The sequence below is a fragment of the Cnephaeus nilssonii genome (assembly GCF_951640355.1).
Source record: "Cnephaeus nilssonii genome assembly, chromosome: X".
Lineage (NCBI taxonomy): Eukaryota > Metazoa > Chordata > Mammalia > Chiroptera > Vespertilionidae > Cnephaeus > Cnephaeus nilssonii.
The window spans coordinates 53301843-53328547 of NC_137071.1; the positions used below are offsets into that span (position 1 = coordinate 53301843).

Here is a 26705-nt window from a genome sequence, read left to right on the forward strand (position 1 = left end):
GGCATCAGGCCAGAACACGAGGGCGGCTTTCTCTCAGAGGTGGTCGCAGCGTTCATTGTTTCTGCACAGGGCCGCAGGACACAGAGAACCAGGGACCTATCTGGGACAGGGCCAACTGGCAACCATTGCTGTTTGCACTGCCCTGTGATTCTCTGAAACCATGCCCCACCCAATTTACAACGCCACCCAGGCTGTGTGCAGAGGTGTTTGCATATGAATGGCCTGGCCTTTTGCAACCTAACCTAACAAATTGCAGCTGGGTCAAAGAACCCCAGAGCTTCCAAAAGAAGGCCTAAGGCTCATCAGCAGCCTGCATTGCTTCACAGCTGGGCCTCATCTGGGCACCTCCAAACCCCAAACTAAGAGGAGGAATCTGCAGATATCTCTATAGCTCCTGCTGGGTGGCCTCAGGCAGTGGTTGACTTTGCACCTCCTTGGAGATCCAAGAGCCAGTGCACCCAGTGGTCAAAGTGAGACCACATCAGATTACAACTCTTCAGATACATAAAAGACACACTCAGGGGGCAGACTCAGTGAGCACTAAAGCCCCACTGAAGCAAGTCCTGCCCCATAAGGGTGTTTCTAGCACAGCAGTTTTCCCATTGTAGACACAACTGGTACTCACAGCCAATTGGTCTGGAGGTCAAGTCCACCCAGTGAAACCAACAGCAATCAAGGCTTAACTACAAGACTGTGCACACAGCCCACGAAGGGGTGCACCAAGAGAGTCCACCTCAGGTAACTGCGGAGGCTGAGCCACTGTGCCCTATAGGACACCTAGCACACAAAGCCACTCTATCAACTCAGGGAAGCAGCCAAAATGCAGAGACAAGGAAACAGGTCACAAATGAATGAAATGGAGGAAAGCAAACTACAGGATACAGAGTTCAAAACCACAGTTATAAGGTTACTCAAGAATCTTCTAGAAAACCTCCAAGAAATTTAGTGAGACCCTCAAGGATATGAAAAAGGAACAATTAGAAATTAAGCATACACTGACTGAAATAAAAATAATATACAGAGATCCAACAGCAGACTAGAGAATACCAAGAATCAAGTCAAAAATTTGAAATACGAAGAAGTAAAAAACACCCAACTGGAAGAGCAAAAAGAAAAAAGAATCCAAAAATATGAAGATAGTGTAAGGAGCCTCTGGGACAACTTCAAGTGTACCAACATCATAATTATGGGGGTGCCAGAAGAAGAGAGAGAGCAAGATACAGAAAATCTATTTGAAGAAATAATGACAGAAAACTTTCCTTACCTGGTGAAAGAAATAGGCTTACAAGTCCAGGAAGCGCACAGAACCCCAAACAAAAGGAATCCAAAGAGGACCACACCAAGAAACATCATAATTAAAATGCCAAGGGCAAAAGACAAAGAGAGAATATTAAAAGCAGAAAGAGGAGAGGAGATCCAAGATGGCGGCGTAGGTAAACATTTGGGCTGCTGCCGTCCACAACAATTTCCAAAACTACAACTAAAAGACAGAACGTCTATCACCCAGAACCACTGGAAAGCTGGCTGAGCAGAAGCTCTACAACTAGACCGAAAGAGAGGGGAGCAAGCAGGGCACAAACGCTGAAAAACTAAGGTACAGGGGAGAGCGCGCAACACGGGCTGGCAGCGGAACCCAGCTGGTGGCGGGCGTTGCTTTCTTCAATCCAAAGGGAGACAATCTCCCAATCTCTCTGAAATCCAGTTTCTGGAGAGAGACTGGGCTGTCTGCCATTGGGTTGGAGAGTGAGGGTGGCTTGCTAGCAGAGCTGCATGGAGGTACAATTGTTGGCTGTACTGGGGTACGAGACGTGGGGATGCGATTGGAGGCGGCTCACTGCCAGTCATCGCTGCTTGACACGCCCTAGCCTAGTGACGCCCTGAGACTCCACCCCGCACAATCTACAAACACACCCAAGCTCCTAGCATCAGCTTTTTCATATGAATGGCCTTCTCTATTGCAGTTTAAGCTAGTAAACTTGCAACCCGGTGCAGACAGCTCCAAAGCCTCCAAGCTCCAAGCAGGGAGGAGAGAACAGCAGTTCTAGCTGTAGCTCTTGCAGGGTGGCCTCAGACAGTAGCTGAACTGCACCCCATTGGAGATCCAGAAGCCAGTATACCTAGTGGTCAGTGTGAGAAACCAGATTTCAACTCCTCACATCCATAAGTGTCACATTCGGGAGGTGGATTCAATGAGCACCAAAGCCTCACTGAAACAAGGCCTGTACCATAAGCGTGTCTCCAGTGCAACAGTGCTTCCATTGTAGACACAGCGGGTCCTCACAGCCAATTGGCCTGGAGGTCAATTCCTCCCAGTGTACCAACAGCAATCAAGGCTTAACTACACCAAGACTTTACACTCAGCCCTCAAAGGGATGTACCAAGAGCGACCACCTAGGGTGATTGGGGAAGCTGAGCTACCTGCCCCTATAGGTCACTGACCACACAAAGCCACTCCATCAACAGAGGGAGGCAGATGAAATGCGGAGACACCAAAGCATGTCACGAATAGGAGAGATGGAGGAAAGTAAACTACTGGACTACACAGTATTCAGAACCATATTTATAAGGTACTCAAGAATCTTCTCAAAACCACTGAGAAACTTGAAGAGACCTCCAAGGAACTTAGTGAGACCTTCAAGGATCTTAATGAGAATGCCAAAAAAATGGAAAAGGACCAGTCAGAAATTAAGCATACACTGTCTGAAATAAAGAATATACAGAAACTCAACTGTAGATCACCATACCACAAGAGTCAAACCAAAGATCTGGAATATGAGGAAGCAAAAAACACCAAACCAGAGAGGCAGAAAGAAAGAAGAATCCAAAAGTGTGAGGATAGCATAAGGAGCCTGTGGGATGGCTTTAAGCCTACCAACATCCAAATTTTTGGAGTGCCAGAAGAAGAGAGAGAGCAAGATACTGAAAACCTATTTGAAGAAATAATGACAAAAAACTTCCCCCACCTGAAAGAAATAGACTTACAAGTTCAAGAAACGCACAGAACCCCAAACAAGAGGAATCCAAAGAAGAAAACACCAAGACACATCATAATTAAAATGCCAAGGGCAAAAGACAAAGAGAGAATCTTAAAAGCAGCAAGAGAAAAACAGTTAGTTACCTACAAAGGAGTACCCATATGACTGTCAGCTGATTTCTCAACAGAAACTATGCAGGCTATAAGGGAGTGGCTAGAAATATTCAAAGTGATGAACAGCAAGAACCTACAACCAAGATTACTCTACCCAGCAAAGCTATCATTCATAATTGAAGGTCAGATGAAGAGCTTCACAGACAAGAAAAAGCTAAAGGAGTTCATCACCACCAAACCAGGATTACATGAAATGCTGAAGGGTATTCTTTAAGAAGAGGAAGAAGAAGAGAAAGGTAAAGGTAAAAATTATGAACAACAAAAAGACATCAAATACCTACCTACCAACAAGTGAATCTAAAAATCAAGTGAATAAAAAATCTGAAGAAAAGAAAGGACTGGTGAATATAATAGAATCAGGGACATAGAAAGGGAGAGGACAGACAATTCTCAGGGGGAAGGGGGTCTGAGGGGTGCAGGAAGAGATTGGACAAAAATCTTACACCTATGGATGAAGACAGTGGCGGGGGGTAAGGGCATGCGGTGGGGTGGGGAATCAGGTGGAGGGGAGCTATGGGGGAAAAAAAGAGGAACACCTGTAATAATCTGAACAATAAAGATTTATTATTAAAAAATACAATAAATAAAAAAATAAAAAATAAATAAAAGCAGCAAGAGAAAAACAGTTAATTACCTACAAAGGAGCACCCATACGACTGTCAGCTGATTTCTCAACAGAAACTATGCAGGCCAGAAGGGAGTGGCAAGAGATATTCAAAGTGATGAATAGCAAGAACCTACAACCAAGATTACTCTACCCAGTAAAGCTGTCATTTAGAATTGAAGGTCTGATAAAGAGCTTCACAGACAAGAAAAAGCTAAAGGAGTTCATCACTGCCAAATCAGTATTATATGAAATGCTGAAAGGTATTCTTTAAGAAGAGGAAGAAGAAAAGGTAAAGATAAAAATTATGAAGAACAAAGTGACAACAAATACATATCTATCAACAAGTGAATCTAAAAATCGAGTGAATAAAAAATATGATGATCAGGAGAAACCAAGATGGCGGCATAAGGTAAACACCTAATTGTTCCCTACCACAACAATTTTGAAACTACAACTGCAAAACAGAACGCACACCGTCCAGAACCATCGGAAAGTTGGCAGAGTTGAAAACCTACAACTAGAGAAAAAAAGAGAGGGGGACGCTGAGCCTCAGGAGCTGTGGAGGTGCGGAGATCCGTGAGTGCAGAAAGGGCGGGCGGCTGAATACACAGCAGGCTTGCTCACAGCGCGCAGAGAGGGAGGGCAGCAGACGCTGCATGGCTAGCTTTCTTGTTTGGGAGAAAAACAAAACCTCCTGACTGCACTGAAATCCAGCTGCTGGTCTGTTTGGCAGCGGGCGAGCTCAAAAGCTGCCTTCTCTCAGAGGCGTGCAGCCATTGATTAGGGCACGGAGAAACTGGCCCTCTTAGGGCGGCGCGGACGTAAACCAAGTTTGTCTGCGCCATTCTGAGACTCCGCCCCATCCAAGCTGAGCACAACCCTCCCAGTGACTGGATTTCTCATTCGGGAGAAAAACAAAACCTCCGGTCTGCACTGAAATCCAGCCCCAGCTGGGGAGAAAGTGGTCTGTTAGGCAGCGGGAGAGGCTTGAAAGCTGCCTTCTCTCAGAGGCGCGCAGCCATTAATTTGGGCACGGAGAAACCGCCCCTCTTAGGGCAGAAGCAGACGGGAAACCAAAGCTTGTCTGCGCCACCCTGAGACTCCGCCCCATCCAAGCTGAGCACAGAAGCTCTCCCAGCAGAGACACTGCTGATCCTCACAGCCAACTGGCTTGGAGATCAATTCCTGCCAGTGATACCAACAATCTCAACCACTCTGAACTCCAGTTTCTGGGGACACGCGGGGGACCCAGACGCCTATGGGACTCTCGGCCATTGGTCAGAGAGTGAGAGTGACTTTTCTGTCGGTGTGGACGACACCAGATTTCAACCACTCTCATAAGGGACACATTCAAGAGGCAGACTCAGTGAGCACCAAAGCCCTACTGTGTCTCCAGCACAGCAATTCTTCCGTATAGACACAGCAGGCCCTCACAACCAATTGGACCGGAAGTCAATTCCTCCCAGTGTACCAACAGCAATCAGGGCTTTTAACTACACCAAGACTTTCCACTCATCCCACAAAGGGGAGTACCAAGAGCGACCACCTACGGTGATTGGGGAAGCTGAGCTACCAGCCCCTATAGGTCACCGACCACACAAAGCCACTCCATCAACACAGGGAGGCAGCCAAAATGTGGAGACATCGAAGTATGTCACAAGTAGGAGAGATAGATGAAAGCAAACTAATGGACGACACAGTGTTCAGAACCATATTTATAAGGTTACTCAAGAATCTTCTAAAAACCGCTGAGAAACTTGAAGAGACCTTCAAGGACCTAAATGAGAATACCAAAAAAATGGAAAAGGACCAGTCAGAAATTATGCATACACTGTCTGAAATAAAGAATATACAGAGTAGACCACCGCACCCGAAGAGTCAAACCAAAGATCTGGAATATGAGGAAGAAAAAAATACCCAACCAGAGAGGAAGAAAGAAAGAAGAATCCAAAAGTGTGAGGATAGCATAAGGAGCCTCCGGGATGGCTTTAAGTGTACCAATATCTGAATTTTTGGGGTGCCAGAAGAGAGAGAACAAGATACTGAAAACCTATTTGAAGAAATAATGACAGAAAACTTCCCCCACCTGGTGAAAGAAATAGACTTATAGGTTCAGGAAGCGCACAGAACCCCAAACAAGAGGAATCCAAAGAGGACCACACCAAGACACATCATAATTAAAATGCCAAGGGCAAAAGACAAAGAGAGAATCTTACAAGCAGCAAGAGAAAAACAGTTAGTTACCTACAAGGGAGCACCCATACGACTGTCAGCTGATTTCTCAACAGAAACTATGCAGGCCAGACGGGAATGGCAAGAAATATTCAAAGTGATGAATAGCAAGAACCTAAAACCAAGACTACTCTACCCAGCAGAGTTATTATTCAGAATTGAAGGGCAGATAAAGAGCTTCACAGATAAGAAAAAGCTAAAGGAGTTCAACACCACCAAACCAGTATTATATGAAATGCTGAAAGGTATTCTTTAAAAAGAGGAAAAAGAAGAAAAAAGTAAAGATAAAAATTATGGACAACAAATACATATCTATCAACAAGTGATTCAAAAAATCAAGTGAATTAAAAATCTGAGGAACAGAATAAACTGGTTAACATAATACAATCAGAGGCATAGAATGGGAGTGGATTGATAATTCTCAGGGGGAAAGGGGTGTCTGTGTGGGGGGTATGGGAAGAGACTGGACAAAAAATCATACACCTATGGATAAGGACAACAGGGGGGAGGGAACCAGGTAATGGGGAGATATGGGGGGGAAAAAGGAGAAACAATTGTAATAATCTGAACAATAAACATTTATTAAAAAATAAAAAATATGATGATCAGAATAAACTGGTGAATATAATAGAATCAGTGTCATAGAAAGGGAGTGGACTGACAATTCTTGGGGGAAAGAAGTGTGGGCGGTGCCGGGAAAGACTGGGCTAAAATCGAACACTTATCAACAAGGACAATGCCGGGGGGTAAGGGCATGGGGTGGAGTGGGAACCAGGTGGAAGGGAACTATGAGGAGAAAAAAGAGGAACAACTGTAATAATCTGAACAATAAAGACTTATTTTAAAAAAATTAAAGGTGGAAAAAAAATCCAATACACTCTTTTTTCCTTGATCCCAGATTCAATCAATCAGGCGAAGGCCAAACTTCAAAAAATTTAGGTAATGTGTGTGTGTGTGTGTGTGTGTGTGTGTGTGTGTGTGTGTGTGTTTTAACTCTGACTGGTACTTTTCTTGTGCAGGTCTGCCTTTTGGGGAGATTGACTTTAGGAAAGCAGAGGTCTTGTCTATTTTGTTCATTGTTGTATCTCTAGCATTTAGAGTAGGCTTTTCTGTCTTATAGTAAGGGTTTAGGAACTAATTGTGGAAGGAAGGGAAGGAAGGATGGACTGGTGAGGTTAGAGAGGCAATAAAGAAAAGAGGGGAGGGAGGGCTCTATCTATCATGCCAGTAAACATGGCACTTACTCATCAGTTACCAAAGACTCTTCTCAGTTTCTGTGTTAGGAAACCAAAACGATGAGATGCCATAGTCTTTGCCCTCAAATAACTGATTGTTTAGTAGAGAGAGACATAATACACCAGGTGGTAAGTGCTACACCAAAGAGTTGTGGTGATACAGGATTGTGCCAAAGGGAGCATCTGATCTGCCCAGAGGAAGAGTGGGAGGCAGAAAACATTGCAAACCTGAGTATCTATAATAATAAAAGCATAATATGCAAATCGACCAAACGGCCAAACTACAGAACGATGGTCTGGATGACCACGCTATGACACGCACTGGCGCCAGGCCAGCCAAGGCAGGTACGATGCGATTGGTTGGGGGTCCCTGCCATTGCCCCATGATCGCCCCACAGAGGAAGGCCCAGGCCACCAGCCAGCAGGGCTATCAATTGGGGGCTCCTTGATCACCCCAAAGAGGGAGACCCAGATCACCCTCTCCAGGGCAAATGGGGGGGATCCACGGAACTGTGGAACCAGGGGTGTGTGGTGGCAGATGCAGGCAGCACCAGGCCAAGATGGATGTGGACGGGGGGCAAGGCCGTAAAGCCGTGAAGCCAGTAGTCAGGAAGGAAGGCCTACCCTTGCACGTATTTCGTGCATTGGACCTCTAGTAATCCTAATAAACTCACTGTGCTTTGTAGGCTTAAGAACATTTTAATCTCTATAGTCCTAAAAATGACTGTGATTAGATTAAATAAAATAATGACAACTGCAAATCACTGCATTTTAACTATAATCGATTAAGAATCATTTTGATATTAAAAGTTATTTTGCACCCTAGGAGCTTGGCTCAGTGGATAGAGTGTCAGCCTGCGGACTGAAAGGTCCCAGGTTCGATTCTGGCCAAGGGCACATGCCTGGGTTGCAGGCTCTATCCCCAGTAGGGGGTGTGGAGGAGGCAGTGATCAATGATTCTCTCTCATCATTGATGTTTCTATCTCTCTCTCTTTCTCCCTTCCTCTCTGAAATCAATAAAGAAATATATTTTTAAAAAAGTTATTTTGTTTTGGTACTTATTGGACTTTGGTTTCATTTAGGAATGCCAAAGGCCACAAGTGAGTCTGTCAGGCAGCAGCTTATTATAGAATTGTGGCTTTATGAGCACTGTCTAAATGACACAAATTGAAGGCCCATTGTCTGAGCCAGACATGCACCATGCACCAGGAGTAAAAGCGCAATCAGTTAGGACCAGTCTTTGTTCTTTTCTGAGCAAATTTTCTCAAGAGGGTAGATAAATGACAAGGATAGAATCAATGGTTTAAAAAAAAAGTTATGATTGGCAAAGCTTATATACACCTAGGAAAAGATATTTGGGGGATATGCTCATTGATTTTTTAAGCAAGAAAATCCAGTGTCTAAGGAAAAAAGATACTGATTTGACTTCTGCTTCTTGATTTCCTTACACAGGTGCTGACCCCAGCAGAGATCAAATCAATTTGCCAAGCAATTCTCGACTCTGGAAAGCAATATGCCATGAAAAAGAGGAAACCATTTCCTCTGATGTATTCTTACTATGGATCTGAATACTTGGGTGAGTGAAGGTGCTGGCAAAAGATGGAGTCTCTAATATCAGCATTGACTAAAGACTGGAAAATCTGTTTTTGAAATAGCTCATCATTATTCATTTAAGTAGAAATATATTAAAATGCCATTAAAAACAAATAATGATCAATTTTACAAATTAAAATTTAATATTTGTTTCCACACTCTACCTGATGTAAATGTAGCTATTTTAACAATTGCTTTCCTTATTCTAAATTGTGAGTTCATTGGCCTAATTTTGCTGAGTTTGTGAACAGTTTACACACCTATTGCAAATAGTGCCTCTACACAGGGAAATAGGATTCAGCCATTAACATTCTCAAGTTTTAATATTAGTAGATTACTAAAAGACTGCTGAATAACAATGGTGACTTTTGAGCTATGGAGCATGTAACTGAAAATTAGTTACTCTCCTTACCTCTGAGCATAACTTGGAAGGCCTTTTGTAGATCACCTGTTTCCTTCTCCAAACTCAGACTTTATCTCTTCCCCTTGCTAGTTCTGTCCAGCATAGCCTACTATAAGCAAAATCTTCTCATATCTTAACCTTTGTGCCTGCTTCTTTTGCCTAGAATGTCTGACTTCCTCTAACCCCTTCATCTATCTGTAATACTTATACCCAGACTTCAAGACTCTGTTCAAACATCATTAGATCTGTTGAGAAACTTTGTGCTTTGGGAAAATGGATTTATTGAACCCTCTCTAAAGAAATGTTCACCAGTTCAGGTTTTGCGGTGAAGCAAAATTGGCTCGTATCATGTTACCCTGCCACATTTCTATTGGAGCCCTTATCACATGGACTGTACAATTAGTGGCTTATCTGTCCAACTGCCTTAATTGGCTCTGTGCACCTTCAGGATAAGGGCTTTCTTTTGTTTATCTTTGTGACCTTTACCAAAAGCCTGTACAAAATGAGGGTACCCAAATTAATGAATAAATGGCTGATAAACTATGAGCTATAGAGCAGCAGTTCTCTGAGGGTTTTCTAAAAGAATCTTTAAATTCCTGTGCAACTTTCCTTAGAATCAGATCTTGAGACAAGATGTAAATGGTTTAATTGGGAGGTGATCAGAGAAAGTGTTGGTAGAAGAATGAGGCAGTGAGACAGGGTAGACAAATAAGTTAAGAGAGTATGTAGTAATGAGCAATTGTGGATAACTGAGACTCAGTGCCACTGGGGATTCTTAGAGATTTTATAGAACATGGATCAGAATTGTCCCAGCCAAAGCTGGGGTATTCATCTACCAACTCCCTACTTTGATAAATAAAGAAGGGAATTAGTCTGTTTTGTTCACTGATTCATTCACCCCTAAACAGTATCTGGCACATAGTAGATGCTTAATTCTTATGTGTTGAATGAATAATAAATGAAGGAAGGAAGGAATATTTAGGATACCAAGAACAAATTATTTTCAAGCACTTTAAGAGCATTTTCATAAAAACTATCAATATGTTAATTACAATTTAAAAATATTTTCTCTAAAATGGGTTGATTACTGAACTATTTATTTATTTATTATTTTGTTAATACTCATCTAAAGATATTTTTCCATTGATTTTTTAGAGAGAGTGGAAGGAAGGGGGAGAGACATAGAGAGAAATAGGGATGTGAGAGAGACACGTCGATTGGTTGCAGGGTCGGGGATTAAGCCTACAACCAAGGAAAGTGTCCTGGACCAGAATCGGACCCAGGACCCCTCAGTCCTCAGGCAACACTCTATCCACTGAGCCAAACCAGCTAGGGCTGAACTGTTTTTTAAAAGAATAAATAATATGTATTTTAGGCTTTTGGGGCTCTATGGTCTCTTTCACAAATACAACTCCGCCATTGTAGCACAAAAGCAGCCATAGACAATAGATCAATGAATGAGCATGGTGTGTTTCAATAAAACTTTATTTACAGCTCTAGTCAGTTTTGCTCAGTGGTTAGAGTACTGGCCCTCGGACTGAAGAAGGATCATGGGTTCAATTCCGTTCATGGGCCGTACCTTTGTCGCAGGCTCAATCCTGGCCCCAGTCGGGGCACGTGTGGAAGGCAGCCAATCGATGTGTCTCTCTCACATCAATGTTTCTCTCTCTGTCTCTACCCTTCCATTCTACTCTCTCTAAAATGAAATGGAAAAAATATCCTTGGGTGAATATTAATTTTTAAAAAGTTTAAAAATAACTTTATTTACAAAAACAGGCAGTGAGCCAGATTTGGCCTGCAAGCTGTAGTTTGCTGACCCCTGCTCTAACCCATGTTTCCCAGAAGCCTAGTTTTTTGGCAACTCAACTATTATATCACTATGTGTGCTTGGAAGTAATTTGCCATTCTTTTTATTTATACTACTAGAGGCCTGGTACACAGATTTGTGCACTGGTGGGGTCCCTCAGCCTGGCCTGCACCCTCTCGCAATCCGGAACCCCTCTTGCGATGTTGAAGAGCAGATTTAGGCCCAATCCCCCCAGGCCAGGCTGAGGGACCCCACCAGTGCATGGCACCAGGCCTCTAGTATGCATATAAGATCTTTGGTTAATATCTTTTCTCCCTCCCCACTCCCCACTTCCCTCTGAGATTCATCAGTCTGTTCCATGTTTCCATGCCTGTGGTTTCTGCTCCTGTGTTGAGCATCTGCCCTCTGGTGGTCAGTGCACATCATAGCTACTGGCCATCAGCCGGTCAGGCAGTTGCTTAGGCTTTTATATATATAGATGATTGTCTTTACACTAAATTAAACTGTGTGTATTAATTATGCTTTGTTTGTCAATATAGGAACAGCTCGTAACATATCATCCATTCTCCAGATGCTTCTTTCTTACTATGAGCACATCAAGCCCTCAGATCAGGAGCTGGTATGGCAGAGTGTGGACTTCCTCATGGAGCAGGAACAGAACTGCAACTGGCCACCTGAGCTTGGCAAGGCCATTGAGAGAGAGAACTAGCTGGTGCACTGGTGCCATGGCGCCCCAGGTCTCACACTCATTATTATCTAAAAACATTGCCTTTCAAGCTTAGATAAAGAAAGGTGTCTTTTCTGAAAAGTGAGGTTATTTCTTATCTTATCATTACTACATGAGATAAAAAGGTCAATATGAAAAAATTTTTAAATGTTATTTATTAAATTGATTGAGCTGACATTGGTAAACATGAACATATAGGTTTTATGTGTTGATTTTTATGTTACAAGATCTTTATATTGTACCATGTAGCCACCACCCAAAGTCAAATCTTCTCCTGTCACTTCATATTAGCACTCCCTTCTCCCCGCATCCCCTTCTCTCTGACAACCACCACTCTGCTGTTTATGTTCATAAGATTCAGTTTTATGTCACACATATGAGTGAAATTATATGGTCCTTAGCTTTTTCTGTCTGACTTACTTCACTTTGCATAATGTTCTCAAGGTCCATTCATGTTGTTGCAAATGGTGCTATTTCATCCTTTCTTATAGCCAAGTAGTATTCCATTGTGTGTATGTACCACATCTCCTTTATCCAATCCTCTATCACAAGACAGTGTGGCATATACTTTTTCTCATTAAATGCAATAAAGTATAGTAGGCATATTCATATGACCTCGTCATAGCCTTGATGATTCTGAAATACAGGACAAAAGTCATTTTAAAACCATTGTTAACGTAAAAAACACACACATTGAAACCTATAAAGAAATTTTGTGAGTTTATTTGAGCCAAACTGTCAACATATGCCGGGAAGCAGAACCTCAACGAATTAAGTTAATGCTCCGGAAAATGGCGGGTTACATTTGTATTTATACATTGCAAACAAAGGAGGGACATAGGTGGCTTACATGAAATTCATTGGTGATAGATTAAGGAGGTGGGATAAAGCAAAACAGGTGGGGGTGGGGGGGAACCCCCTGGGATTGGATAAGAAGTAAAATGATGGACACATACTTAGGTGGGTGCAGGAACAATTAACATGATAATGAAGGAATTTGTGGTATCTGTCCTAGCGCCTACCACATTTGGTTGTGCCCCAGGGGCTCCAGAAAAAGGGAAGTTACAAGTTACCCAGACATTTCAAGGGTATGTTATCATGGATGCAAAAAGACAGATAGGCTCCGTTAAGGTAAAGGTTGACCTTGTCAGTGAAGATACTGGCCTAGGATGTAACTGCCCACCATAACTGCATTTCATTAAAGTTTAATTTCAGACCATCCTTTGTGGTTACTTTAGGTCTCTGAGTTTGCAAGACTCTGCTATGCAGGCCTCCCCTGAGCTTGTCAGGTCAGCATGTGGCCCCTTTTGTCCACACTATTAAACCAAATTCTGTGGCTAAAATAAACTCTATATTGCATTATGTTACATCATCACTGTGGTAACACTGACAGGACATTTCCTTTCCTCTGTGTGAAACACAGGTGTGGCTGTTTTTAAAATTAATTCCACAAGGACACTTGGGTAGGTAACTTTAAATTAAGAATAAGAAGGGCTTGTGTAGTACAGATGTCACTGTTACCAAGCTTTTTAGTGCAATGCAATACCTGACTCCATGAAATTACTGATCACAGGATGGACCTGCCTGATGATCCCCAGTATGTTGAAACTGTATGTGCCAAGTCTGGCTGTCACAAGGCTGTGCTAAATTGCATGTTTTCAAATATCTAGTCTCTAAAATGATAGTTCTTACCTAATAATTCCTTTCTCTAATTGTCTTTGGCAAAGGCAAAGGCATATATTGGTGCTGACTCAGGATTTTTATTTATTTATTATTATCACTGCGCCTTAGCATTCCCATGATGAAATGTCACAGTTCCCATAAAAATCAAAGAAATCCAACATTCCTTTCTTTTAGACTAATCAGTCCTATTGTGGATTTCATTAGGTCTGGTTAGGAGACAATAGATTTAGAAGAATTCCAAGGTTCCTTCCATGTACCATTCCATGACCCAAACTGCAGGAAGAGGACATTTCTCTCTTGCCAGAACCATAGGATCAATACCTATTAGCTGTCTGGGATTAATGGCCTGGTATAGTAATTGGACCATCTCATCCCTTCTTCCTTCCACATCTCTCATCTTCACTCAGTGTTGGACTGTGTTGGGATGAGAAATGAGACATTACAGGGTCAGTAGACATTTGTGAACCCTTTGCCATGTATTACAAACTAGAAGAGCAAAATTGAACAAGAAAGAGGTCCAGCCCTTGGGAAATTTGCACTAGGTGAGGCAGATATGCACACAGAAAATTTTAATATGATACTATATAAGTGCTAAGGTTTGTATAGGGAGTGATAGGAGCTCAGAGAAGGGATTCCTGGTGTTCCTCCAGGTTCAGGGAACGCTTCCTGAAGGAGGTGATACCTGAGATAAGTTGACCAGGCCAAGAAAGGTGGAAAATTTGTTTCAATAAAAGTCAGTCAGGGGCATGAGACCACATAGTGAAGGAACGGGAACTATGAATAGCTTAGTTTTACCAAAGTGGAAAGCGTTAAGTAGGGAATAGAGGGGAAAAATGAGAACAGAGTAGAGAGCTAGGTCACAAAGGGCTTTCTGTGTCTCATCTGGAGACTAGCTTCACCTGGATTTTGAGGGAAGCTAAGAGGCACAGATTACACCACAGAATTGGTTTGCCTTGAGGCTAATCTTTTGTAACCCTGTGTCAGTCATTGGCTAAAATCTGCTGGGGGATGGGCACATAGCCTAGCCTCCCATTTGGCTGAGGGCAAACCTTCCAAGAAGAGGGAAGCTGTGAACTTTGTTAGCAGCCAGCTCATAGCAACTGGGGGATGGGTGCACCTGCTGGCAAGGTCAAGGGGATCCAGCAGAGCACCAAAGGCCTTCAATTCACCTGGCTAATTTCTCCTCAACCTTTGGTACTCAGACTAGATGGTGCCACTCCCCCTCATGGGCCTTTCATACCTGCAAGTGTGGGTTAGGAGCCTTCCTGTGTGCTTCAACATAGTCTAATTTCCCCCTTCACATAGCCTAAGCCTAATTAATGCCTCTAGTTAGGTGGTATACACTATGAAGGCAGAGATTTTTAAAACCTTATCATCTACTACTGTGCCTGGCATATAGTATGTACTCAATGAATATCTAAACAGCCACAAAATCCTGTGAGCTGTTTCATTAGCCTCTTTGCCATCTTTTTGCCAACATGATTAGTTCATAGCTACCCCATTGCCCTTCTTTAGGTATCTCCTGACACCAGTGTGGGCCATTTTGTCTATAATACTAATCACATTATTAAAAATAAAAAGCAGCCAATCCCCAACCAAAACATTCCCACTGGTTGGTTTCCTGTTGCCCACAGAATACTGTCCAAATGCCTAATTTGATTTGTAAGACCATTCCTAATGTGAACCCAGTCTACCCTTCCAACCCTCTGTCCTGTTGGTTAGAATACTGCTCCACTGGTCTTCATGTAGCTTGTTTGTCCAGGCTCTGAATCTTTGCCCTTGCTGATCTTGATGCCTAAAATGCTCTCTCTCCCTAACCTTGGGCCTGGAATTTCCTATGCATCCTACAAAGTCCTGAAAAAAGCCCTACTTCACCTGACTGTCTCCCTCAGGGAACTTGCACTTTTCCGGTCCCTCTAGTATAATTGACAGTACCATTCATTTTATTCTCCAAAAGCATAATGAACTACATGTCCTATTACTCATTAGTCACATGTATATAATTTTCTCTCCCTTTCTAGACACTGCCTTCCTGAAGGGCAAGAGTCATGTTTAGCACTTATTTTGTATCACCCAGGGCCAGGAGTTGTTACATAATTTGAAAATGACTTTAAAAATTATTAAGAATTTCAAGATGGCAATAGCAGAGCATTCAACACAGCATCAGATCCTTGTGAGACTGTTCAGATCACATGCCCATGAAACCAGTCAATGCTATGCATACAGTAGATAATCAATGAACACTTTCAAATGAACGGATACAGTGAATGAATATATAGGGTTTCTCCCAAAATGTGTACACACTCTTTGAATAATTGTAATGGCAGTTTTTATTAAAATACATTTCATTTTCAAAATTGAGCTATCAGCTGTTGAAGTGTGTACACATATTTTGGGACACCCTATACATATAACTAAATAAGTTCATTTCTTTTAAAATCATCCTTTAGTCGGTGGGAGACACTTTGTTCCTAAAACTGAAGAACAATTCTATAGATGACCATTTTCAGTGGTTGATTGGAAAGCATTAGATGAAGAGAGCCTGTTATGTAAGTGTTAATCATGGGGAGTGTTAAAGGATAGATTTTAAAAGAGAATAAAGTCATGAGTCTCAGACAAATATAAAATAAACATGTGAATGATTTTATTTGCTCATTAATTTATAAGGCAACCAGAAAGGTGTTATAACTGGTTCAAAGAAAAATCCAAAAAGCAGATATATTTATAGGCCATTTGGAATGCTGACATGAATTTGTTTAGTAGATGCAAAACTTGCTACTTCCACAAAGGCTGCGGAAAGTCAATTCAACCTCTATCAGGCAGAATTTGAGTTTCTAGGGACAGGATTTCTTTATATATTGCTACCAGTTTTCTACACAGTAATCCTATTTCTGCAGAATTGTAAAGAGCCCAGTCAAAGAAAATGAAAGGCAAAAAGAATCTTGATGAGTAAGTAAAATACTTCCAGTCTTTTCTACTTTATATAGGAATAAGGAAGGCCATGCAGGAGAGAGAGAGTGATCTTGGGTAACTAATCTACTTTATGAATATGAGCAACAAAAACTTAAGTGACATGTCTCTATTAATAGTTGTCACTTCTCTTATTTCTGTTCCTGCCTGTATAATTGAGATTGCCTCTGTTGAGAAGTTTTGAAGGAAAATGTCTTTCTTTGGAAGAATCAAGTTGAGAATAACTAATTTCATAGCTGCAGTAGAAGTCTTGGCTAAGTCATTTGGGATCATTATTATTTTTGTCAGGACTACCAGTTTTGCTCTTCAAAGGTGTATAGTTATAAGTACTTTAACATTACAAATTCTGAACCTTGGAGGAGGAGAAGAATAGGCAAACCAAAAATATTTAGCCATTCCAAATAGCCAAATATGCATAATACTTACCAGAGTATGCATTATTAAATATTTATAAACTAGAGGCCCAGTGCACAAAATTCATGCAGGCGGGATACCCTCAGGGCAGCCTGCACCCTCTCCAATCTGGGACCCATCAGGGGATGTCCGACTGCCGGTTTAGGCCTGATCCCTCGCAAAATCCTAGACTGCTGTCTCCTAAATGCTCACCTGCCTGCCTGCCTGGTTGCTCCTAATTACCCCCCCCCTGTTGGCCTGGTCACCCGTTAATGCCCCCCCTGCCAGCATGGTCACCCCCAACAGTGCCCCCTGCTGGCCTAGTCTCCCCTCACTTCCCCCCCTGTCAGCCTAATTGCCCCCAACTGCACCCCCTGCCACCTGGTCAACCCCAACTGCACCCCTTCTGCCAGCCTGTTCGCCCCCAACTGCCCCCTGCCAGCCTAATGACCCCCAACTGCTCCCCCTGCCAGCCTGGTCTCCCCTCACAGCCCCACCGGCAGCCTGGTCGCCCCACACAGCCTGCTTGTTCAGTTGTTTAGTCATACCTCACTAACTCCCCCTGATGGCCTGGTTGTAGTCAGCCATCTTGTGACAGCATGATGGTCAATTTGCATATTACCTTTTTACGCTATAGGATTATGAATTTTTATCAATCCATGTAATTTTTGTTTTTTCTCCATGGATCAACACCACAATATAATTCTAAAAACTTAAAATAAATTTCACAGGTAAAATAAGACTCCCTTATAGGAAATTTTATAGCCTTGCTATTCAAATGTGGTCTCCAGCAGTATACAGTTGTTAGAAATGCAGTATCTCAGGCCCCATCTCAGAACTAGAAGAAAATAGATATTTTACCAATACCCTGGGGATTTGTGAGCCTTTTACAGTTTGAGAAGTTCTGCTCTATAGTATTAAAAACTGAAATTAACTGCTGAAACCGGTTTGGCTCAGTGGATAGAGCGTAGGTCTGCGGACTGAAGGGTCCCATGTTCAATTCCGGTCAGGGGCATGTACATTGGTTGCGGGCACATCCCCAGTGGGGGGTGTGCAGGAGGCAGCTGGTCGATGTTTCTCTCTCATCGATGTTTCTAGCTCTCTATCCCTCTCCCTTCCTCTCTGTAAAAAATCAATAAAATATATATTTTAAAAAAAAAACTGAAAGTAACCTCTAATGTCTTGGATATTTTCACAGGCATTGCCTATCTGTTTGCAAAGCTTATCTGGTTTCCAAGAAACCACAGTACCTGGACACATGTATTTAGTGTGGGGAACTCACATGACAGAAGGGCCTACTAAAGAAGGGGCCAGGAATTTTCCACGGTGTAGCTGGCAGTGCCTATGTCTTCCTGTTGCTTTATCAGCTCACAGGAAACTCTAAATATATCTACTGAGCTCAAAGGTCAGCCATTCTTCACATGTATTTTTTGCAGATATTAATCTAACTAACATTCTGAATAGGTAATAGAGTTATATAGTTTAAAATTGTAAAAATAATACATCAACTATGCACTCTAAACAAATGCTTAACAGTATTATGTATACTGTTTTGCAACCTAAGTTTAAGGGATCCCTTTTCAGTTTGTATAGATCTATCTCATAATTTTAATGACTATATAGTTACTAACTAAAGATGTACCATAATTAATTTAACCAATCTTTAAGTAGTGGACATTAGTACATATCCAGTCTTCATTAATACAAACTAAATTGTCCCAAATATTCAGTACATACTAGTACATTTCTATGCACTTGTGAAAGCATCTCTTTTTTTTTTTTTGCAAGCATTACTTGTAAGAGAAATTTTAGAATTGAAGTCATTAGACCCACTTTATTTCTATCCCATTTTTTGCCCATTTTTCCTATTATGATGTTTACATTGAAGATTGTAACTCTTTGTCAATATACTCTGTCAATACTTTCCTACTTTGTTATTTATCTTTCAATTTAGTTCATGGTATTCCACGAGACCAAAATTTTAAGAACTTTTCTTGTCAGAATTGTCGAAGTTACAAGATTTCTGGATTTTGTGTTTTTCCTTAAAAAGACCTTTCCCACTCTAAGATTATAAAAAGGGGGAAAATATTAATTTACATTGATATATAGGTTTGTTTCTGGAATTCCTATATTTTATCTCATTTATTTCTAATTTTTCTTAGCTACTCTCTCATTCTTCCAATTGTACTTTAGAATCCATTTTTCAAGTTGAAATAAATCCTATGACAATTTGATTGGAATTTAAATGAATTAAAAAGGTTACCTTAGTGAGAATTAACATTTTTTGAATACTGACTTTTTTCCATCCATGAATCTGGTATGTTGTATTTTTATTTCAATTTTTTTAAAATGTCATTTGGTAAAGTTTTGATCTTATAAAGATCATGTCCATTTCTTGTTAATTTTATTCCTAGTGTTTTATTTCCAAGTTTGTTATGAGAATCATTTCCTCCACTGTATTTTCATGTCATTTATTACTGGTATTTATGAAAACATTTTAAAACATACATATTATTGCAGTTTAGCAATCTAAGAGGCATTTCTTTCACATAAATCTGCATTTCATCTTATAACCACCTTAGCTTTGATAAATATCATAATGATACATCTGCCCTCCTTACTGAACTACATTACTGTTTCTATGAGATTAACATTATATTTCACTGGGTTTTCTAAATAAACACTCATATTATCTGCAAATCATTAAAATTTTGTTACTTCCTTTCTCATACATATACTCTTTTTATAAAAATTTCTTATTGCAAGAAACCAAGATGGCGGCATAGGTAAACACCTGAACTTGCAGCCTCATACAATCACTTCAAAACTACAACTAAAAGACAAAACGGACATCATCCAGAGCCACAGGAAGGTAGGCTAAATAGAAATTCTACAACTAGAAGGGAAGAGAAAAGCACACTGAGACTCAGAGAGGGCTGGCAATTGAGTACACGGCTGGCTTTTTCAATCCGCAGGGAGACATAAGCTCCCAACTGCTCTGAACTCCAGTTCTGGGCAAAACTCGGGGGACCCAGACTCATACAGGGAGAAAATGGACTGTCTGGCAGCGGGCAGAACGCAAGGGCGGCTTTCTCTCAGAGGTGCTTGCAGTGATTACTGCGAGACACTGAGACCGAGAGGCCTCTTAGGGCAGGGCTGACGGGAAGCCATTGCTGTTTGCTCCACCCTGAGACTCTGCCCCATCCAAGCTGTGTGCAGAGGCTTTTGCATATGAATGGCTTGGTCCTTTGAAATCTAAACTTACCTAACAAACTGAAGCTGAGTCAGAAAGATGCAGAACATCCAAAGAAGAACCAAGGCCCCAGAGCAGCTTGCATTGCTTCACAGCTGGGCCTCATCTGGGCACCTCCAAAACCCAAACAAAAAAGAGGAATCTGCGGATCTCTCTATAGCTCCTGCTGGGTGACTTCAGGCAGAGGCTAAATTAGCACCTCCTTGGAGATCCAAGAGCCAGTGTACCCAGGGGTCAGAGTGGGACCATCCAGATTACAACTCCTCAGATCCGTAAGGGACACACTCAGGGGGCAGACTTAGTGAGCACCAAAGCCCCATTGAAGTAAGTCTTGCCTCATAAGGGTGTCTCCAGCACAGAAGTTCTCCCAGCATAGACACAGCTGATCCTCACAGCCAATTGGCCTGGAGGTCAATTCCTCCCAGTGATACCAACAGCAATCAAGGGTTAACTACAAGACTGTGTACACAGATCACAAAGGGGTGTACCAAGAGTGTCCACCTCAGGTAACTGGGGAGGCTGAGCCACTGGCCCCTAGAGGACACCTAGCACACAAAGCCACTCTATCAACTCAGGGAAGCAGCCAAAATGTGGAGACAAAGAAACAGGTCACAAATGAAAGAAATTGAGGGAAGCAAACTATGAGATATAGAGTTCAAAACCACAATACCTGGGCACATGTATCCGGTTATAAGGTTTTTCAAGAATTTTCTAGAAAAGGCTGATAAATTTAGTGAGACCCTCGAGGATATGAAAAAAGACCAATTAGAAATTAAGCATACACTGACTGAAATAAAGAATAATTTACAGATATCCAACAGCAGACTAGAAGATTACAAGAATCAAGTCAAAGATTTGAAATACAAAGAAGCAAAAAACACCCAATAGGAAAAGCAAAAAGAAAAAAGAATTCAGGAGGAGAAACCAAGATGGCAGCATAGGTAAACACCTAAACTGCTGCCTCGCACAACAATTTCAAAACTACAACTAAAAGACAGAATGGACATCATCCAGAACCACAGGAAAGCTGGCTGAGTGGAAATTCTACAACTAGAAGGAAGGAGGAAAGCATGCAGAGAATCAGAGAAGCTGCAGAGGACTGAGGTACGCAGACACGCACGCAGAGAGGAAGGGCGGCTGAGTGCCTGGCTGTCTTTCTCTGGCGGGAGAGGGAAGAAAGCCCCCGAATGCACTGAACCCCAGTTACGACTGCACTGAACCCCAGTTCTGGGTGAAACCCCGTGGACCCAGGCTCATACAGGGTGAGTCTGGACTGTCAGGTAGAGAGAAAGGCAAATGGAGACTCAGAGACTCGGGGAAGCTGCAGTGAGCAGAGGTCTGGAGGCTCACGCGCATGCAGAGAAGACTGACTGCTGAGGTTGCCACTAGCTCTCCCTAGCGGAAGGGAATCAGAAGCTCCTGACTGCACTGAACCCCAATTCGACTGCACTGAACCCAAGTTCCTGGAGATCCTGGGGGAATCTGGACTGTCAGGTGGAAACTCAGAGGAGCCACGGAAGGCAGAGGTCTAGAGGCACGAGTGCAAGGGCAGGGCTGACAGGAAGCCAAGACTCTCTGCTCAGCCCTGAGACTCCGCACCATCCAAGCTGAGCACAGAGGCTTTTGCAATTTTGCAAGTCTGGTCCTATAAGGCTGTCTCCAGCACAGGTCTCCCAGCGTAGACACAGCTGATACACATAGCCAATTGGCCTGGAGGTCAATTCCTCCCAGTAATACCAACAACAATCAACACGTAACAACAACAAGGCTGTAAACACAGACCACAAAGGGGTGCACCAAGAGTGTCCACCTTAGGTGACTGGGGAGGCTGACCCACTAGGCCATATAGGAAAGCTAGCACACAAAGCTATCCTACAAACTCAGAGAAGCAGTGAAAATGGGGAGACAAAGTAACAGACCACAAACGAAAGAAATGGAAGAAAACAAACATCTGGATATAGAAGTCAAAACCATGGTTATGAGGTTTTTCAACAATTTCCTAGAAAATGTTGATAAATTTAGCCAGACCCTCGAGGATATGAAAAAGGACCAACTAAAAATTAAGCATACACTGACTGAAATAAAAAATATTATACAGAGACCCAAAAGCAGACTAGAGGAATGCAAAAATCAAGTCAAAAGATTTGAAATTCAAAGAAGCAAAAAACACTCAACCGGAAAAGCAAAAAGAAAAAAGAATCCAAAATGTTGAAGATAGTGTAAGAAGCCTCTGGGACAACTTCAAGCGTACCAACATCAGAATTATGGGGGTGCCAGAAGAAGAGAGAGAGCAAGATACTGAAAACCTATTTGAAGAAATAATGACCAAAAACTTCCCTTACCTGGTGAAAGAAATAGGCTTACAAGTCCAGGAAGCACACAGAACCCCAAACAAAAGGAATCCAAAGAGGACCACACCAAGACACATCATAATTAAAATGCCAAGGGCAAAAGACAAAGAGAGATTATTAAAAGCAGCAAGAGAAAAACAGTTAGTTACCTACAAGGGAGTATCCATATGATTGTCAGCTGATTTCTCAACAGAAACTATGCAGGCCAGACAGGAGTGGCAAGAAATATTCAAAGTGATGAATAGCAAGAACCTACAACCAAGATTACTCTACCCAGCAAATTTATCATTCAGAATTGAAGGGCAGATAAAGAGCTTCACAGACAAGAAAAAGCTAAAGGAGTTCATCACCGCCAAACCAGTATTATATGAAATGCTGAAAGGTATTCTTTAAGAAGAGGAAGAAGAAGAAAAAGGTAAAGATAAAAATTATGAACAACAAATACATATCTATCAACAAGTGAATCTAAAAATCAAGTGAATAAAAAATCTGATGAACAGAATAATCTGGTGAATATAATAGAATCAGGGACATAGAAGGGTAAAGGGGTGTAGAGGGTGCTGGAAGAGACTGGACAAAAATCATACATCTATGGATGAGGAGAGTAGAGGGGGCAGATAAAGGCAGGTGGTGGGGTGGGAACCTGGTGGAGAAGAGCGATGGGGGGGGGGGAGAGGAACAACTGTAATAATCTGAACAATAAATATTTAATTAAAAAATAACATTCAAAAAAAAATTTTTATTGCATGGGTCAGAATCTCTAAAACAGTGTTCAATAATAAGAGGGATAGTAAACGGCCTTGCCTTTATGCTGATTTAATTATGAATGCTTTTCTGTATCACCGAGATCTTTTAAATTTGCTTCTTATGATGTATTAGAGGCCTGGCACACAAAATTCATGCGTGGGTACGGTCCCTAGGCCTGGCCTGTGATCTGAGCCATCTTCCTCAGCTGCCTGAACCGGCCATGCCCCCTGTCACCACCCACCCCCGGCTCCCCATTTTCCATCAGGTGATCGGTGCTTGATGGCCAGGGGAAGGGACCAAGAGGTGGTCAGTGTGCCTCATAGTGACTGGTCCAGCAGTTGTTCTGATTATTCTGCTGTTAGTGTCAATTTGCATATTACCCTTTTATTATATATGATATTCATGTCAGATTATGACATGCCTCTTTTCATGATAACTCAGTGGCTTTCCATTTGACTCAGAGTAAAAGCCAAAGTCTATCCTTTGAGCAAAATGCCCTACAGGATTTGCCTCCCTTTGCCTCTCTGATACCATGCCCTATTTACTCTTCTTGGTTGTTTCCACCATAGTAGCTTCCTTGTGATTTTGTTAGGATGCCGGGTACAATCTACCTCAAAGCCTTTGAAATTTGGTTAATTCGACCTGTAATACTCACTTTCTACATATATCTTCCAGTGCCCTCACTTCATTCAGAACTTCACTCAAAAATAATTTTCTCTGAGAGGCCTTCCTAAGCCAACTTATCTAATATTCAGTGTTAAATATAAAATATCCTTTATGATATTTGTGTGTATGCACTGAAGAAAAAAATACTAACTTATGTAAGTCCTCTGTTTGAAGCTCCATTGTTAGGAATTCTGTTAACATAGTTTTATTCATGACTCCCTAATCTGTTCAGGTTGCAGCCTGACCCTTAATTTCCCATATGTAGAAAAAGAAAGTCATTTTGGATCTTATCTAGGTTAATGCTATATCACCTTTGGGATAAATTTCATCAGAGGTTGTCAAGCCCTAGAAAGCCTATTTAAAAAGTCAGAACAACCCTTTATTTTTCTGGCAGACCAGGTCTAGCTTACTGAGTCTTAGTTATAAGGTTCTGGAGTCTAGGCCCCTTTTGGCAACTTAAATTTCTCATAGTCATAGAATGAAAATTGTCAGGTAATACCTGAATATTATGTGAACATTATATTTAATTGCACAGAATACTAAAATTTCCACTTTATTGTAATTCAAAGTTAAATATGGTTTGGCCCAAAATGGGGAGACTTTTTTCATTTTGGCAGTTCCTAAGACAGTAAAACAATATGTATATGTGAATAAATATTACTTGGTCATCACCTATTACTCTTAACCTACAGTTGGAATTGATGGCCACAGAAAAATATTTAACAACCTTTTCCGTCTCTTCTATGAATATTTATTTTTTCAGGTTTACCGTCTCCTCTTGAATTCATTTTTGGAAGTAAATATATTCTCCTAGAAACATCTAGTTCATATAGATTTTCAAATGTTTGAGGTAAAGCTCTAACAATATAGTTCTATGATATTTTAAATCTTCCATATTATTGTTTATATGCCCCTTTGAATTCCTAATCCTTTTTTCTTTTTGGTCAGACACACCAGCATTTTGTCTATGTTGTTCATGCATTCAAAGAACTGGCTTTGATTTTGTTTATTAATTATTTTTGTTTTTCTCTTTTGCTTTCCAATTCATTATTTTCTGCCTATGTTTTGACTTTCTAGTGTTCCTTTCCTTTAATTTGTTATTTTCAAGAGTTTAAAAAAAAATCTTAACTAGAATAATTCCATCTTTCTAATTAAAAACTCAGATCAATGAATTTTCCTCTGGATTTAGTTTTGGTCATAATCATCAGGTTTTGATATGTCATGATTTCAGTGTTTACATTTTTTTAGTTCTATATTACCATTCTGACTTCTGTTTTGACAGAATTTTTTAGTAAAAGGAATTTGCTAGTTTGAATTCTGCACTATTCTGTAGATTGTGTGGAAACAATCATTTTCACTTTATTTTTTTAATTTAATACATCTTTGTTGTTCAGATTATTACAATTGTTTCTTCTTTTCCCCCCCATAGGTCCCCTCCACCTGGTTCCCACCCCACCCTCTGCCCTTACCGCCCCCCGCATTGTCCTCATCCATAGGGGTACAATTTTTGTCCAGTCTCTTCCCACACACCCCACACCCCTTTCCCTGTGAGAATTATCAGTCCACTCCATTTCTATGCCCCTGATTCTATTATATTCACCAGTTTATTCTGTTCATCAGATTTTTAATTCACTTGATTTTTAGATTCACTTGTTGATAGATATGTATTTGTTGTTCATAATTTTTATCTTTACTTTTTTCTTCTTCTTCCTCTTCTTAAAGAATACCCTTCAGGGGAAAAAAGATGGCGACCGGCAGGAAGGTAGGGAGAGAGAGAGTGTGAGTGAGGAACCCATAGAGGAGAGTGTAGATGTGTGTGGTGTGTGTGTGTGTATGAGATAGGGTCAGTTAGATTCTGCCGTCTTCCAAGGGGCTCCCGAACAGGGCAGCCCTAGACGGCGGAGCCCCGCGCACAAAGCGGACACTTCTCGGCGGCTGGTGCGGATGCAGAGACCACGCCATCTTGAGAAACAGAGCTGCCCGAGACGCGGATCCTGGCTTCTGACACAAACCAGGACCCTGCAGCCACCGGGGACAGAGAACTGCTATCACAGCTTCAGACAAACAAACAACAAGAATCCAGACTTCCCGGCAGATTTCCGTGAGTCAAAGAGCCTATCCCCCTCCTCGCAGGCACGCTGATAGACCCGCCCCTCCCCCAAGCTGCTGAGCGCACATAGGCGCGCTGAAAGCGCCATAGTAACTGATAGACGCGCCCCTCGCCCAAGCTGCTCACAGGCACGCACAGACAGCGTCATAGTAACTGATAGACCCGCCCCTGGCCCAAGCTGCCGAGCTTTGCGCAGGGACGCGCTCCCTCTTAGGGAATTTGGCGCGCGCTCACGCACGGGACAGAAGCAGCTCCCCTTCAGGGAAATCTGTCAGTGCGCACAGAGGGCTCCCCTTCGGGGAATTTGGGGGAATTTGGCTCGCGGGTCACAGCTCCCCCTTCGGAGATTCTTAAGAGCGTGTACAGAGGGGCTTCCCTTTGGGGAATCTGGCGTGCAGGACGGACTCCGCCCCCCTTCTGGGACTTTGGGAGAGTGCACTGAGCCGGCTCACCTTCAGGTTTTTAAGAATGTGCGCTCTAGCCGGTTTGGCTCAGTAGAGAGAGCACACACAGGACGCAGCTCCACTTCAGGGAATTTGGCATGCCGGACACAGCTGCCTGGGATCCCTGACTCACAGCGCATTCACACTAAGAGCCAGCGACCCCAATTGTTGGTGCGTGCACACACAGGGACCCTGATTCTCAACGAGAAACCGCACAAGGCAACAGAGACTTTGACACTCGAGTCTTGGTGCAGACACAGGGAAACTCTGACTCCTGGCACATGCTAAGGATCTCATTCTCGGCACATACCAACAGTGTAGTGCAGACAGGGCCCCT

At 42.1% G+C, this 26705-nt stretch overlaps 1 protein-coding gene across 1 annotated transcript; it reads left to right on the plus strand.

Annotated features, from left to right (window-relative positions):
• Positions 1-7782: 7782 nt before the first annotated feature.
• On the plus strand, positions 7783-18195 carry LANCL3 (LanC like family member 3; the record flags this gene model as incomplete). The annotated part of the gene is given in 8 exon segments (XM_079764546.1): positions 7783-7824; positions 8675-8798; positions 11565-11731; positions 11735-11762; positions 17997-18011; positions 18014-18063; positions 18067-18081; positions 18085-18195. Coding segments are annotated over 8 exon segments (552 nt in total).
• Between the last annotated feature and the right edge of the window lie 8510 nt (positions 18196-26705).